Source organism: Lactuca sativa, chromosome 4 (genome assembly GCF_002870075.4).
Source record: "Lactuca sativa cultivar Salinas chromosome 4, Lsat_Salinas_v11, whole genome shotgun sequence".
Taxonomy (NCBI): domain Eukaryota; kingdom Viridiplantae; phylum Streptophyta; class Magnoliopsida; order Asterales; family Asteraceae; genus Lactuca; species Lactuca sativa.
In genome coordinates, this window is record NC_056626.2 from 285,201,272 (window position 1) to 285,219,281 (window position 18,010).

At 36.2% G+C, this 18,010-nt stretch overlaps 1 protein-coding gene across 1 annotated transcript; it reads left to right on the forward strand.

The window, feature by feature from the left end:
* The first annotated feature begins 2,123 nt into the window (after window positions 1-2,123).
* LOC128133635 (secreted RxLR effector protein 161-like) lies at window positions 2,124-2,738 on the forward strand. The gene has a single exon (XM_052771144.1). The coding sequence runs from the start codon at window positions 2,124-2,126 to the stop codon at window positions 2,736-2,738; it is 615 nt and encodes a 204-aa protein (XP_052627104.1).
* The last annotated feature ends 15,272 nt before the right edge of the window (window positions 2,739-18,010 follow it).

Below are 18,010 nucleotides of genomic sequence, written 5' to 3' on the forward strand. Positions count from 1 at the left end.
TTGCTATACATTTTGATGTCATACAAACTATGTATTGAACGGATGTAAATACTATATTTTATCAATGTAATGGTTGTGTTTGCTTTGATTACTATTATAAACTTGTTGTGATACTGTACATGACGTCCTCCGCCTCTGAACGTTTCCGCCGTTCTGGTTTAGGGGTGTGACAGATTCGTATCAGAGCATTGTTTATAGTGAATTAAGTATATCAAACCTTACAAGATATACAACTATAAACACAATTGGCACGGAGCGCTCTGAACTAAAACTATACTTTTAAAATTTAAGTATTTTATAAGATGTATACAAACTTACATACATACCCAAAACAGTGTCACGGTAAGAACTACACAAAAGTATTTAGATGTTGGACACTACAGTTAAACCTAGACAGTTATGTAATCATATTTGGGATAAATATAGCCTGATCAACTATATTTATTTGAGATACGACCAACATGTGTTTAGGAGTGATCGTAGTGTTGCAACAAGTCTAAAACTTACCAACACTATATACAAGAGAAATTCTAGGACCAAACATAAAGTTAAGATACTATAGGAGTATTTGTGGCACTATAACACTATACATATTTGTTACAAGTATTACTAATCCTTACAATTGAATTTGCGATTGTCTACTTATTTTAGTAAATCTCTATTGTAAATCGTTGATAGACTACTATAAAAGTCAGGTTATGACACGTTTAGGACTAAGATATATCTTGTTCAATATCACCTGACTCATGACCACTATAGAGGACTTATCGTCATTTCCTCTTCAATATTTTTAGAAAACATGCCCCTAAATAAGTCCAACATGAAGAAAAACAACCTTCCTATAAATCCACCACCACCACCACCTCCTTAGTATGACCCTGTTGTCTTCCAAGCAACAGAAACAATTGTCATGGCTACCAGCATGATACAAATTAATGCAAGTGGCACTAGCGGGGCAAGTAGTGCTGCCAACCCTTCTAATCACGGGGATAGTCAGGGACACCCAAGGGAGTGTACCTATAAGGACTTCACGAACGCTAAACTGAAATCCTTCAATGGCACCGGAGGTGTCATTACTTTAACCCATTGGTTTGAGAAGACCGAATCAATATTCAAAATATGCGCATGTTCTGAAGCTATCAAAGTGAAATTTGCAACATGCACTTTCACATACAGAGCCCTCACTTGGTGGAATAGCCAAGTCAAGTCGTTGACTCTCCCAATAGCCAATGCTATGAGTTGGGATGACCTAAAAGAACTAATGCTAGCGGAGTATTGCCCGTGGGGCGAGATGCAAAAACTAGAGTAGGAGCTCTGGAGTCTAAAGATGAAGGACTCTGATATCACTACTTACACTGCTAGGTTCAGTGACCTGGCCCTTCTGTGTCTCGGGATGGTCACCCCGGAGAATAAGAAGGTGGACAGATACATCTGGGGATTAACTCCCCCAACTCAAGGAAATGTTCTAGCAACCAATCCACATACTTTTGACAGTTCCAAGCGTTTGGCGCAAACCCTAGTGGATCACGGAGAACGCCAAGGCTCCGTAACAGTTGTTCCTGAACAACCCAAAGAGAGTGGCGGTAAAAAGAAATTCTGGAACAAGTGAAAGGCCCAATCTCCGTAGGAGCCCTCGAAGAAACAACAAACAGTGGCACTCCACGCTGCTACATTTTGAAGTGTGCATTTCTGAATGACAAACTCAAGGAAACTGTTTGTGTGGAGCAACCACCAGGTTTCGTTAATGATAACAACCCAAATTATTATTACATTTTGGACAAGCCAGTGTATGGACTAAAACAAGCCCCTCGTGCATGGTATGAAACTCTGACTCATTTTCTTAAATAATCAAAATTTAAACAGGTTCGATTCATCCAACCTTCTTTCACAAGAAAGATGGTGACCATTTAATGATCGTTCAGATTTATGTTGATGACATTATTTTCGGAACCACTAATCCTAGTTTAACTACTGAATTCCAAAAATTAATGGAAACTAAATTTGAAATGAGTTCAATGGGACCAATTAACTTTTTCCTTAGTTTAAACATTAGACAGAGTTCAGAAGGGATTTTTATCAACCAAGAAGCTTACATGAAGACCTTGCTTGCAAAATTCGGAATGATGGATGATTCAAAGATCCAGATTCCTATGGCCTTCAGAACGAAACTTACTCCATCCTTGGACAAGCCAGCAGCAGATATCACACTATTTTGGCAGATGATTGGATCATTAATGTATCTAACATCAAGTCGTCGTGATATAATGTTTGATGTTTGTTATTGTGCTAGGTTTCAGGTAAATCCCTGTAAACCACATATGGTAGCTGTGAAGAACATTTTCCGATACCTCAAAAGAACAACATTACTCGGAATATGGTATCCCTCCAATTTGGTATTCTTTGTCCAAGCATATTCAGATGCTGACCTTGGTGGTTGTGGCCTTGATCGGAAGAGCACATCAGGTGGATGTCAATTTTTGGATGGAAAGCTTGTCAGCTGGCAATCCAAGAAACAAACTTGTGTGTCATTATCCACACCAGACGCCAAATATATTGCATCAGCTTCATGTACATCTCAAGTAGTGTGGATTCAGAATCAATTGTGTGACTACATAATCAACATGAAGATGATAACGTTGAAGCTCACTTCATCCGTTCTTCAGATCAGTTGGCTGCTATCATCACCAAAGCATTACCTGAAACATCTTTCAATAGGATCTTGCAAGGGTTGGGAATGATTGAAGTGGACTCGGTTCCAAAATCGCCTTCAAAATAAGCAGGTTACTGTAGCATTCTGAATGGTTCCGAGCTTCGGAACTCGTCCAAATTTACTATAACATGCCGAATGGTTCCCAACTTCGGAGCTCATCGTAATTTACTTTAGCATTCTGAATGGTTCCGAGTTTCGGAACTTGTCGGGATTTACTGTTCAGTTCTGATTGGTTCCGAGCTTTGGAACTAGTTGGAATTAATGGTTCACTTCCGAATTATTTCAAGCTTTGGAGTAATTCTAAAGTACTGTTTATTCAGACTTCGGAATCACTTATTTTGAAAAATTCAAAATTATTTTTCTTTATTTTTCAGAAAATCAAAAATTCAAACAAATATATTCTCCATTTTTGTTATTTCTTTTCAGAAAAGCAAAAATCTCAAAAATATTTTCTTTATTTTTCTTTTCTGAAAAATACAAAAATGCCAAAAATATTTTCATTTACAATTTGTAAGGAAATTCATTTATGAATTTCAACATCATATAAGGAATTGGCGGTCGTTTCCACAACTTCTTTCTACCAAATCTAATCATATATTCCACATAATCCCCTGATTACTCAAACAAAACCAATTTTGGTATAGGATTACAAAACTCTAGTTCATGATCGTAAAATCATGTTGACCATGACTTTTGTGAAACTCTTAACCATTATTATCCCAATCTATTAATTCTCCATCAATTTCGTGTTCATAATAGTAACCCTTCAGACTCTTAGTCATTACCACTGAGGTTTAAGTTACAAAACATTTGTGTTTTTGATCTTGAAATTTTTATCACCATAATTTCGAGTGAAACCCGAAATCCGCATACCCATTTTGAATTGACAGTGAACAATTCATTGTTCTAGATTTTTACTTGCTGAATTGATAATGAACAACTTTTTGTTCTAGATATTTACCTAATGAATTGACGGTTACACTCCTTTTGATCCATGTTTTTACATTTTTTTACAAATGAGATTTCCCGTTGAACATTTTTCAAAATACCTGGTTACTTCACAACATTTCCAAAGCTTATTTGTTATTTTGACTACACCGACAAGAAAAGTACATCATTTAGATGTTAGGACTTATGTTAAGTTTTATAATCTCTTTGAAGATCAAGCCACACCTTTAAAGCCTAATAATAGAATCTTTTCACGTTTTCTTAATAAACTGATGATCGTAATTCAACGGGACAACACACAATCACTTCAGAGTCTCTTGACTTAGAAGGAAGAGATCGTTGCCCGACATCATACTACTTTTACATATCAAACTCGTTTGATATCACTTATTCCCTCACTCTTAAATTTGCTTTATTTCTTTTTCTTTGGCACACTCTCGCTTGCACTAAAACTCTTGTGATTTTACCATGTCTTGTTACTATTTGGATTGATGATTGTTGGTTACGAAAGTTGAGATTCTGAAACGACCTTTCTTTGGATTTGACGGATTAATGAAAAGGCACGACTTTTGAATTTTCTAACACACGTGTGTTTGTTACAACGAACTCTGTCACAGGATGATGTGTTGGCACGCTTTTATAGGCTAACTTTTTGGCTACTGGGGAATGTGAAACAATAGTTTCTCTCTCTCTCTCTCTCTCTCTCTCTCTCTCGTCATTATATCATATAAAAGCGTCGAAATCGATTCATTATCCTTTACCGCTTACACAACTCTCAAACTTTCTAAAGGCAAAACTGTTAAAGCTCTCAACTGTTCATCGTTTTCTTCACTGCAACAATGGCTACCTCATCTGAGAATGTGTCCTTTTCCGACCAATCCGCTTCAGTGATCATGCTCGCCATGAAGCCAAACCAAAACATGATCATTGACTTGGATGCTCCTCGTTACAATGTTCTGCTTCGTCGCATTTAAAGTTCTCCACTCTCTTGAAAGCGCTAACAATGGCAGAAGAAGTTCCCTTGGTGCATCCGTCAAGGGTGTACTCATCAGCCATCTACAACTTACAAGATGAGGTTATTAGCTTCGAGGTTGCCAACCACAAAACCTCAATCAACAAGCCAAATTTTTGCAAGCTGCTAGGGCTTGCATCTTCTGATACATGTGTCGACCCAAAATTAATCCCTGGAACTAACATAATCAAGATGTTTTTCCAAATGGGATATTCCAGCGATATCTCTCTTCTTTTAAAATTTAGAAAGTCATTCTTGCCGCTAATATGGAATGGTCTGTTTACAATTCTATATAAAGACCTATCATAATGGGTTGCAGGTTCTGACAACGCTAGCAGAATCTTCTACACTCTTTTTTTGGGCTCTAAAATGGTGTGAATTTGGATTATGGATCAGTTATTTGGGGTCATTTCGTTTAGAGCACCAGCTCGACCACACGACACACATAAATTTTGTGTGTTTCTGGTGAATTGTGGTTAAAAAGGTGTTGTTGCACTACAACGTTCCATTGATGAAGGACTCAGTGATGGCAAAGATTCCTAAGCTTCATACTACTACGTTTTTCATGTTCGATCCACAAAATTTTAGTTTTTTTAGTTCCATCCCGGAGGTGATGTTAGCAAAGGTTCCACCGAACAACGATCTAATCAGGGAGTATCGTTCCTTGCCCTCTATTGGACATCGTCCAATCCCTGCAGAATTACAACAGGTTCTCGATGCAGGTGACCAACCAAAAAAAGGAGGAAAGAATAAAGCCAAGGCTTTAGGTTCAGAATCTATGAGGGCTCTAAAGAAATTCAAGAAACCTGCTCAGAAACCCAGATCCCCGAGTCCTATTCTCCAAGAAGATTCAGATGAGAGAACTTTATCGGAAATGACCAACATCGTGAAGAGGAGGATACAACCCACACTGTCGAACCTCCAACTTCCGAACCTATTCCAAAGGTATCAACTTCTCCACCCTCATCTCCTCCCACTTAGGATATCTTTGCCTCTATTATCAAAGAACCATTTATAAACCTCACCCCTCCACCTCCACCGTTTAACACTACATCTTCCGAAACCACAACCTTACTCATCCCAACAACAATTCAGTTATCCTTCATTCCACCCTTACCCAGAACTTCCCCAATTCCATCCACTCTTCAAACCTCCCTCCCTATAGTTTACGCTCCACTTACCTCAACCATTTTTACCGATTCCACAATTCCGACCACCTCTTCAACAACTACTCCACAAAAAATCCATGTATTCGAATCCATTTTAGAGGAGACACAAACTTCTGGCATCCCTGTCAATGCATCTGATGTGGGGGCAAATGTCAACACCAGTGAGACCTCTGAAAAAGGTCCATCAATTGCTCCTCCAGTCAACGAGGATGTTGATAGAGCCGGCAATTCTTGACACGACACGCGGCACGACACGAAATAAACGGGTTTGGGTTGAGTTTTTCAACACGCCAACCCGCCAACCCGCAAACCTGCCAACACGTTTATTAAACGGGTCATATATGGGTTTCTCAAAAAATAAATGGGTTGACCCGCCAACCCGTTTATATTTTTGATTAAAAAAATATATTTTTTATTTTTAAATGTATTTATATTTTGACTTGTGGTCCTAACTCATAAGGTCGTAAGTAAGTTTGTAACCAATTGATTTTCCTCATTTTTTCCCTAAATCAAATGGCGTATCAACGTATGGTTGTATGAGCGATTGAGGCATTGAACATGTTTCTATGAATGTTTTTAATTTTCATTTGGATGTTTAAGACTTTAAGACTTAAGTAGTTAAGTGTCTAAAATTTAGATATGTTTGTATCAACCATCAAGAATTTATTCATGTTTACTTGTTAATTTTATTTATGGAATCTGACCCACGAACCCAAATCTAACCCACAAACCCGCCAACCTGTGAACCCATATAAATAAATGGGTTCGTGGGTCATATATGGGTTTATGTTCCAAACCCGCCAACCCGTGACACGCCAACCCGTGACCTGTATATTTAAATGGGTCGTGCTTGGGTTGGCATATTTTGACCCGCCAACCCGCCAACCCGCGACACGCCAACCCGAACACGACACGATTGCCAGACCTAGATGTTGACATGTTATTCAGAGATGACCAAGAAACTTTCATTGATTTCGCCTTCAGCCCCTTCACAATCAATCCTAGTGATGATGATGATGCAACTATGACAAAGGGTCAGTCCCGAAAGTTAAATGACAAGCTTGACAAGATCCAAGAGCATTCCAATGCATTCTCTTCAAACAAATGGGATAATCTGATGACCACACACACAGATCCACTATTGAAATGCTTACCTCCACGAATGCAAAGTTCATTGAAGAATCCTCGAAGGTCATTCGTGATTCTGAAAAAAGAATTTCTAAGGAGACCGAAAAAGTAGAATAACTACATAACAAAGTGTAATCATTTATGGTTAATTTTCGATCCTCTTCAGAGAACAACACGGCTACAATGAACAAAATGATTGAAGGGTTTAGTTCTTCGTTGAAAGCTAAAAAAGAAGCTTTATCAAAGATATATGCTGAAATCAAAGTTGATAATGCCGAACTGCATTCAACACTTTCTACCAAGATTGAAAATTTAAAAGAAAACTTGGCCATCGAAAACAAGATAATGGATGAACTAGCTGAGAAGAATCAGAAGATCAAGGTCCTATTAGAGAAGCTAAAGAATGCTACCTAGACAATTGGCCAACTTGAAGAAGAGAGAGCTTTAATTAAAGGGTTCATTTCTGAAATCAACCATTATTTGGTTTGCATGGTTGAAACGTGTGATTCCTCGATCACTCTCTCTGTTAGACAACATCTCTACCAAAAGCTTCAACCCATGTTCGTAATGCTCAATCAAATACATGGTGTTTTGGAAGCGGGGCTTATATGAAACAAAGGGGAGAAGAGGAAACAAATGTAACGGATGAAACTGAATGGAAGGATAACGAAGCTTCCGGATCAGGAAAAGATCAAGACAAAGGGAAAGGGATTGCTGAAGAGGATGATTATCAAAATCTGAAAATGTATGAGTCTGAAAGGATCGCAAAGGAGAAAAGGGACAAAGAGATTGATGAGCTTAATGCTCTTCAAAGGCAGAAGAAGCGGAGGCCAAGGTATCGAAACTTACTCTTGAAACACAAAAATCATTGTTTCCAGCTTGGTCTCTTGAACGCATTCATAAAGAAGCCATAGATGATCTGAATCTACATTAGTTAGATCTCAGAACCTCTTTTGATTTATCCAACAATGTGGAATGTCAATTTGATTTTCCCATCACTCCGAGCACATTACTCTTCTGGTGTTTTGAATCGATTAAGAAATCCATGATCTCCAATAGTGCAGTAAACCGGAAGCTCTTTTCATTTTACTTGAAGTATGAGAAGCCTCAGTATGAGACATGGAGCCTAAAGAGAATCGTTGTGATGAAGTTGTTCAAAATTGCATGTTCTTTCTAAGGGAGAAATACCTATACTCTTCCTCTACTCTTAAAACGATCCTAGCCTGTTCTGAAGCTCACAAAGCAAATTCTTTTGCTGACATCAAGTGTGTTGCTGATATGATTCGTTGGTATCTGTTAGTTCGGAGCTCTTTTCTAAACAAAATGCCAAAGACCTTTGTTGCACAAATACAACCTTGAGGACCTCCTACCAGTTTGACATAACGGGGGAGATTGTTAAGGTTATATGTGTTGTGTCAATTTGTTATGATTTTGATTTTTTGTGTATGTATTTCGATTCCGAAATGGGCCTCTCCATTTCAGAATCCTTGTTAAGTAGGTCTACAAATAGTGCACTGTTCCCTTTATTTTGCACCGTTCTTTCTGTAATCATTTATGCACTCATATAATAGTTAACTTTCATATTTCGTATGGAATATAGAATCTATCGTTCTTATCTGTATGCTTATATGTTATGTATATGTTGACATGGTTTATATGTGGTTGGGTTGAGGCATACCGGTGTAGACTGAAGGCCAAGAGACCTAGGGTGTCCTGGATAGACTGTAGGCCTGAGAGGCGTACCAGCAAGACAAAGGCGCAGAGAACATTCCAGTTAGCCTGAAGTCCTGCTAAGGCATACCAGTCATGTTGAAGGTTCTGTGAGCTTACCAGGTAGACTGTAGGTCGATGGGGGCGTTCAAGTCAGACTGATGGCTCTGTATGCATGTTGTCTGTTTTATGCTTATATTATGTGTTGGTGTTTTGGTGAAACTCACTAAGTGTTGGCTTACAATTTTGGGTTATGTTTTAGGTACTTAAATGGACCGCATGAAAGCAGAGGCACACCGTACACATCCACATATTTTGGACTTATGAATTTTGGAACTCTGATGTTGAAATGCTTTTGAAACTATTTTTGTAAACAATTTGTGAAACTATTTCATAATTTTATGAGTGTTACAATAATCATCAAAGCACAAGATATAAACGAGTTGAAAAACTACTATTTATAATCACTAAGGCGATCGAGTAATGAATTCTCGAGGCTACGTAAACCTACTTATGAAACTTCACGAACATAGTCATGCTATGACTAGTACAAAGCCCATTATATATACCCAAACGTATGTAAGAAGGATTTAATGACGACAACATAAAGCAAATAATACATATATACTATGTCTTGAGGCCCTGCCTCCACTTATTGCAAACCAAAGAGACTGGGACCTATGCCACCCCTATCTCTAAACACACACATTGAGCCCTAATGTGACCAAGACATGAATCCACTGTAGTAAGCAGTCCTGGCGAGCGTATCCCTTGTATTCGTACTTGTCGCGTTTGAACTTGCAAGGTACGGATACGAGGGTCCTTCTTCCCTTACCACATATGGAATGGGTTTTCCGACCTCCACTTCTTGACACAAAAACGTTAAACCTCTTGATATCCTCTTTCCCAGGTGCATCTCCAAAACAATATCTCTTTTTATGAGTTTCCTAAACATTGTTATTAGCATTATGCATATCTGAAATTTTCTCTTCAAAACTGGCAACCAACCTATCAGATTAACTTGTCATCTTATCAGCTATTCGATTAATGACACCATGCAACTCCTCTAGTAAGATCTGCGAGATCTCAACAGAAATTCAGTCATTTAGTGATGTGTTGTCCAAGAAAATCCCTGAACTCTATGCTCCAAGTCATGTAGTCGTCATTCTGTTTAATATAAACATAACTCATCACCATGCATTCAAAGTGTTATAATTAGTGTACTCTCTACGTACTCGATCACAATTATACTCTTCCGTCATTCCCAACTGCATACAACATCACTATCGCAATTATCTCAAGTATCTTATTGCCACTCTTTACAGTAATATATCCCATCATATGGATCTCGTAGTCACCATCCTCAATCGAATAGGAAGAGTTAAGATTTCTACAATTTTTTAATACACCGATAATCATAACAATATTACCACTCTCAGCTCCTTGGACCTTCTGTGACTTCTCCCGACCCGAACACGGATCCTATGCTTTAGATAGTAGGAGCTATAGTACTATATTTCACACTTATGCATGTTTTTTTCGAGAGCCATTCTAGACTGCCCAATTCGCTCATTTTCGTCAATTTCTATCATATATAATTTCTACACTAGCAATTTGTATCCTTTCCTAATGTATTGGTTTCTTTTTTATTCCTCTACTATAATCCATAAGGAAGCTCCCCCGGTACTGATGTGTCGCCAAATGAATGCACAGTTATACACAACATGAAGCCGGATAGTCATTTGAATATCATATTTCGTGCTAGAATGGTTGGATTCAAACTAGAGACACGCACTAGGCGAAATCAGGGATTCTATGTCTATTTGGCTCATATTACATACAACCTAAAGCATTCACTAAACAAGCTATTTGTGCTAACATAAATTCCAAGTGACATATAGTAGGCATTTAACATAGCATGAAAGTAATAGGCTATCTAGTACACATATATCTTATGTTCTAGAAAGCAATAATTCACATCAAACAATTAAATCCTTTTCCTTTGGCTTTGGCTGGCTGTACACGCTGCATCCTCGATCCTTGTCACCAAAGTGTTCTATTTTCTTTTACAAACTTTTTAAAGAAAATATTTTAAAGCCGCAAACTTGAGTTCAAACACACCGAGATGTGTCTAATTCACTCAAGTTGTACTTTGATACCAACTTGTAACTTCCCAAAAATTACAATAAATTCAAACTTTTGAAAAACATTTATATTTATAATAAAAACCAAGAAATCCATTAATTAACCAAAAGCGTTAAGTATCAAGTATGAAAATAACATCTCAAAATCAAAACATACTTTCAACAATATTAATCCATTTATAACTAAAAACAACAACGAAAAACTAATATTGTTAAAATCCCATATCAAGAGCCTATGAAAAGGACCCAATCTTCAACCGCACTAGTGCACAGTCAAGCTAAACCCTCATTCATACCTTATGTACATGCAATAATTATTTTATAAAGGAAAGGATAAGCGTGAAACTTAGTGAATTCCACCACAATATAATAATAGAAGTATTACACCCTACTCCTACATTCCATGCCATCAACAAATATGCAAATATCCATATAACATAAAACATCAAGATCATACATATCTTATCTATTTGGGAACGTATCCAAAACAACACCCAAATAAAGACTCGATATTCAGCCATTGAGTCCACGGACCTGGCGTTTCCACCTTCGGTCCCCTTAACTTGACACAATGGCCTTCGATCAGTTGGTTGGGTATTCAACCGTCGAGCCTAAACATATCATGCATATACATTCCACATAACAAATAAGAACATCAAATATAGCTCATGCAAAAAGTATTACTCTAACTATCAATCATATAGTTCCTAGTCACACCCAACCTAACAGTAGGCATATAATACCCTAAGGTTATAAAGTGAGGAATTCACCTCGACTAGTGAAACACCCTTTAAATAATCCAAACAACCCTTCACACCAGTTCAACCTTCAACTTCCTAATAATGACAAAAAAGAGTTAAGTTATGGTCCTTTGATATCTCAAAAGTACAATGACTCATGGGTTTTTTTTCCAGATTTATACATAGAAGTTATAGTCTATTCGGGACCTGTTTTACCCACCTTGAACAACTTGTTTTTCAAAACTGTTTTATATGAGTAAAGTTCAGGTCCTTATATTTAAAAGTAGTATTCGCACACCTCAGTATGATGTTTCTACAATTTTTGGCGATTTTTACAAAGCTGCCTCGCAAAACAGTTCATTACGAACCAATCTGGAGAAATGGTCAATGTTACCCTAGTTAGTGGCATTTCTCACCTTCGGTCAAAACTAATAAATTATTAGGACCAATTACTAAACTCTGGGCTTTGGTTTTGACTAAAAAGGGTTTCCTATGACCGATATATGATATCTTATAGATCTAGACAGATTAGGGCAAAATCCTAAAATCACAGCTTTGTCTTTTTATGGTCAATTCCTAACCCATTAAGACTTATCCAGTGAGACTTAGAAATCATCCAAATGAGTCCTTAATATTAGAATACCTCTTTGATACAAAATTCAATGAAAATCCCAACCCTTAACCTTGAGGTTTAAAGACAAGAAGGTAAATAAAGAGTATAATGCCTAAATGGTAAAATCACCAACTAAGGCTTGAGGGTTTAGACCAAAATCACCCTAGACACCAACTAAACCTCATTTGGGATTGGGAAACCACCTCACAATGCAACTATGGCAGTGCTGGTCGATGGTGGCTGCCACCACCTTAGTGGTGGTGGTGTTTTCGATCAAAAGAAGAAAAAGGAGGAGAAAATACGAAGGAAGATGATCGATTAGCATAATTTCAAGCCTTGTCTTCCCTTGACCGATCCTCTTAGACTTTCTTCCTCCCTTGATTGAATCACGATCTGCTGCCCTCTTCTCTCCTTCTCTCTCTTTTCCTCTCGACTACACCAAAAACTGTACAAACAAAAACCAAATTCTTGGGCTGCTAGGTTTCTAAGTATTTTATGGATCAATGGGTTCTAATAAAAAATAACAAGAGAGCCGATTAACCCTCACTCTCAATAGCCATATGTTATTTTAATACTGAAATTTCATTTTCTACCCCAAACTTCTCATAATGGCAGTTTTAGTCCCTCCAAATAATTATCTTTGCAACATATGGTTGTCAAAATTACTAAATTCCGTCCATTCTTAAAAATAATTACGAAACCTCCAAAACTTCATTTCCCAATTATTATTATTATTATTATTATTATTATTATTATTATTATTATTATTATTATTATTTATACTAATTTTCCAGTATTAAGTAATTAAATGGAAAATGGGGCGTTACACTATTTTCACTGTACACTTATTTGTTGCGAAAATTGCCTTTTTGTCAACAAAATTCAAAAAATGGCTTCATCTTCATTTTTTGTTACATTTTTGTATAAATAATTTTTTTTTCTAAAAACTAATATATTACTTACAAATATAAACCAAGAAAACTAATCTATTCAATTTATTACATACCATATGAATAAATAAATATTAGAACCATTTTTAACAAAAACAACACATACAACAAAACACAATTGTTCATGCATAGTTGATGCACATCATACACATATCAAATATAATAACAAACAACTCTTTGTTTTTTCTAAGACAAATTTTATAAAACCAAAATGCATGGAAAATGGTTTATATATAAAAATAAACAATTTTAAACTACAAGTTGCCAAAGAAGACAAACATGGACATTTATTAACCAAAAGAAATCCATGCTTGTTTTCCAAAATCCAAAGATTATCAAACATAAAAATTCATTATAATATATAAAAGATGGCTCTGATATGACTGATAGGTTTTGATACAATATATAAGAGTGTTGTTCAACAAAACAGAGCAACGAAAGCTTAAAAATAACAATATTATTTTTTAGTTTATAACAAAACAAAACCATGAAAGTGTTGGGTTTTAAGCATTCTAACACTCCTAAGTGTACATGCAACCCTAAATACCTTGAATCTATGTTTTCTCTATTATACATGCAAATATGAACTTTCCAATGCATTACCCTATCTAGCATACTATACTTGATACTTGGGTAATCAAATGGATAGAATACATACCTTTGTTTGATGTAGCTTGTTTTCATGAAGCTTGAGTACCTAGTGCCCCAAGTGTGACAGCTCAAATGGTTCACACAACACCAAATGCACATGGAATGACTTGAGAGAAAAAGAAACACTTCTTGAAATCGTCTAGCCCTCATATTCACACACTAGTGCCCGATTTCTTGAGCCATGGGATTCTTTTATATGGTGGCTATTAGGGTTACACCATGTAACTCATAACTTTACCCATTCCTTATGTTCCATGGATTTTAACCTCCATGGAGTATCCATGGGTCACCCCATTGACTTAGTCCAACATAAGGAATCTTGGATCACAAGCCCACATACATAAGAATGAATGATTTACACAATCAACCCATATATTTAATTAGTCTCCTTTTGATCACTTAATTAATTCCAAATGAATTCTTGATCAATACTAATTAAATAACCTTATTAATATATTAGAATTTATAATATATTAACAAACCTTAAGTGTTATTTCTCTCATTATAGTCTATCCAAATGCATGATGCCATGCAACCCAAATGGACCATGTCGAGTCGGGTCAAGTCTTACCAATTATAGTTATCGACTTAGACATTAATCCTACAGTCTCCCACTTGGATAAGTTTAAAAATATTATTGCGTATGACTTCAGGAACAGATCAGCAATCGTAGCTCTCAAAAGCTTCTGCCGAACTCTGACCTTGTTGATGAGCTCTGACCTTTGTCAATGACTTCTCCATTAGATAAGGGATCATATATTCCTCCATTCTAGATATCATATAGACTGAGGCATGGATTAAAATCATTCTCTCTGTCCATTTGTTGTCTCCTGATTTTCGATTCATGATGACTGACTGATTGAACATATCAAATCAGTCCTGGCTTGGCTAAGCACTCACATGTATCATCATTAAATCATCGAGGGATCCACAGATATCATTTTTATCCTGAAGGTAAAAGGAATGGATAAACTTCTACTCATATGGATTTTTCTACTACTTGTTGAATCATACACAAAGGCACGTTTAATAACATCGAGTTACCGAATGCGTTTTCGTGCAATCAATGTACAGCCAACTCATAGTAACAACTCATATCTATAGGTTTGAAGGATAGAAGATATTATCGTCTCATGATCACTCGTGATAAAATCCATGAAGTGATTCCAATTAGCGCGGGCTGAATCCAATACTCAGAAGTTATGAGCACTCATGGGTGTCGTAGCACAACTTTGTCCACAAACTTGGACCTCTACAAGGCAACCCATGACAGTCTTGATTCATATCTACTTCCAACATATGACCGACTACGGATGGATTAAATAAGTTAGTCATTCCGGAAGAATAACCTAGTTTATTCTGGAAGTCAAAACATGCAAAATGAAACACAAGAACAATTGAATCTAATATGGTATCAAAACCTATGAACATAAATAAAACACCTTTTATTTTTCACCATATGATTACACATTATTCATTGTATACTGTTTCAGCTATCAACTTTATTCTTGAATTAAAACAATAGTTGTCCCAAGCTTCGAGCATGTACACTATGTTTTTCTAAACAATAGATTTGCCATACACAAGTATGCACTCTATGTTTTTCTATGATCCTTACTTTGTGAAATAAACCAACTGACCAAACTTTCAATGATTCTAAATTCACACTCCCGAATTCTTATGGCAAATGCAGGAATTCCAACTTCATGCCATTTTACCGAAATCTGTTAGATTCTAAACTTATATGCAATGATTCTCTTGTAATGATTATGCACAAAGTCACAAAGACGTGGCAACAAACATTACAAAGTATTCCAAAGGAGATCAACTCCTTGGAAACATCCTTCTTGCATTAAGTTTCCTAATCTTACACAGATTGCTTGAACAACTTCCACCAATGGGATCATTTCCACATTCCCCTTTTGACTATCACTTCTGAACAAGAGTTGCCTCTTTTCAGAATATGTCAATATGGTCCTTCTAACAATTAACACTATACTTCCAACTGTCCCTGAGCAACCAATCCTTGGTAAACCATAGATTGTCTCAACAATTTCTTAATCCTTTTATTCATATCCAATTCTAGACCTTTTCCCTTCTTAATGCCCCAGGCATTTGGAAAATTTTAGAAAGGATGAATATAGCACATGTAATAGGTCCTATATTCGAAGCATATGGGACATGATTCATGATGTCTCACATAAAGACTAAACCAGTCTTTTGCTATAATATTTTCATTTCTATTTGCCAAGTTCTCATAATTCAGATTATGAAAAGGGATGAAGTAATCATAATCGAATTTTAGAACGCAAATAATGAACCCATATATAGAATTTCCTTATGTTGAGCCATTCCATCATGAAATTCATATATATATATATATATATATATATATATATATATATATATATATATATATATATATATATATATATATATATATATATATATATATCCTTGACTAAATTTGATTAAAAACTCAATCTTAGCTTTTAGAATTGAAATGAAGGATAATTTCCTCTCCCTTAATTATAGCAAAACAACTTTTTCAACCCCTGCAGCCTCATGAATTGAAACTTTTCTTTTCTATAATTAATATTGCTAACTTGCAATACTTATCATAATTATCATTCTCCCACTAACATGATGATTATTAGCATAACACTTATGCTCCCACTAGCTTTGACATGTACTCCGAAATCAGCTAGACTTCTAGAAATCAATACTTTATTGACTTTCTTACCAAAGTTCAGATTTCTAATACTAGATTGCTCTGATAAGACTTTATCAAACTCATACACCTTTCATTAGATAGCTCACAGGTGTGTCTAAACAATTTAAGAACTATGAAAAGGGATGTTGTAATCATAGTCTCAATTGTTTACACCTTTGCCACTTCTCACAAGTCTAGGTTAGTGTGCCGGTTAACCACACACGCTCCACTAACGACTTTGAAAATGCAAATATCACAATTGCTATCTAGTTAAAATATACTTGGTGAAAGTGTTTCATCACCATCATTTTCATGAATTGGAGAGAAACCTTGTGACACTTAAATTTAATGGTGTATGTGTTCTTATCCATGTGAATTGTCAAAACCATAGTCACAAGACAAGGATAATGACAAATCCAAACTCATATGGATTTAACTCAATCTTAATTTCTTGCCATCTGGCAGCTCAAGGGCCTGTCGTTGCTTCCAGGTTGTTACGCAACCAATTGACAACTCTAAGAACTCATATGCAAAGCCAACTTTAACTGGAATGAGCACAAAATATGTCAACATGATAGGTTATAAACCTCAAGTCCTGTGCAAGTGATAAACTTACAGGTTTTTATTCTTGATTATCCTTTCAGGATCTTTAAGACTCCCACTATCCTCTTGACACATAAGACTCACTTGCCAAATATTCAAGAGATAGTTTGGATTCTTTATCAAGACAAACACTTTACACAATTGGCCTTATTTGGTCTTTGTTTTATCCAAAACATCACAACTTACCAATTTCAAATGTACAAGAGTAGGAAACTTTTACTCTTACATTTGAAAAGTGTTTTTAAACCATCTTTAAAACATGTCACTCAAGTTACAATCTTGGAGTATGACTCTAAGAATTGTTTTGGAATGAAATATGACTCATCTTCTTGATTTAACCACTTCAAAAATTCATAGCTCCTCTTCTTAGCTATCAAAATGCACTTAGAGGATGAACTGGGATAAGGCACTACTAGAAAAAAGGCCTTTTACGACGCTCATTGCGCGTCGTAAAACGCTCAGACGACGCGCAAATGCGTGTCAAGGAAGGCCCTGTCATAAAGAGAGACGACGCGCTTTTGCGCGTCGTCTATAGACGACGCGCATTTACGACGCGCATTTATGACGCGCATTTACGACGTGCGGTTATGACACGCATTGCGTATCAAGGAAGGCCCTGTCATAAAGGAAGATGACACGCATTCGCGTGTCATAACCTTACGACGCGCGCGTTAATGACACGCAATGCGTATCAAGAAAGCCCCTGTCAAAAAAGGCCATGTCATAAATGAAGATGACACACATTTTTGCGTATCGTAAATTTAAATGTTTAAAAAAAAATATTATTAATAGATTTACTTATTTTCAAATTAAATTTGTATTTAATGTTTCATAATAGAAATTAAAATATAATATACAAAAAATAGAATCCATTGCATCAATTTAATGTCATACAAATAATCGTTCCATTGAAAGAGGT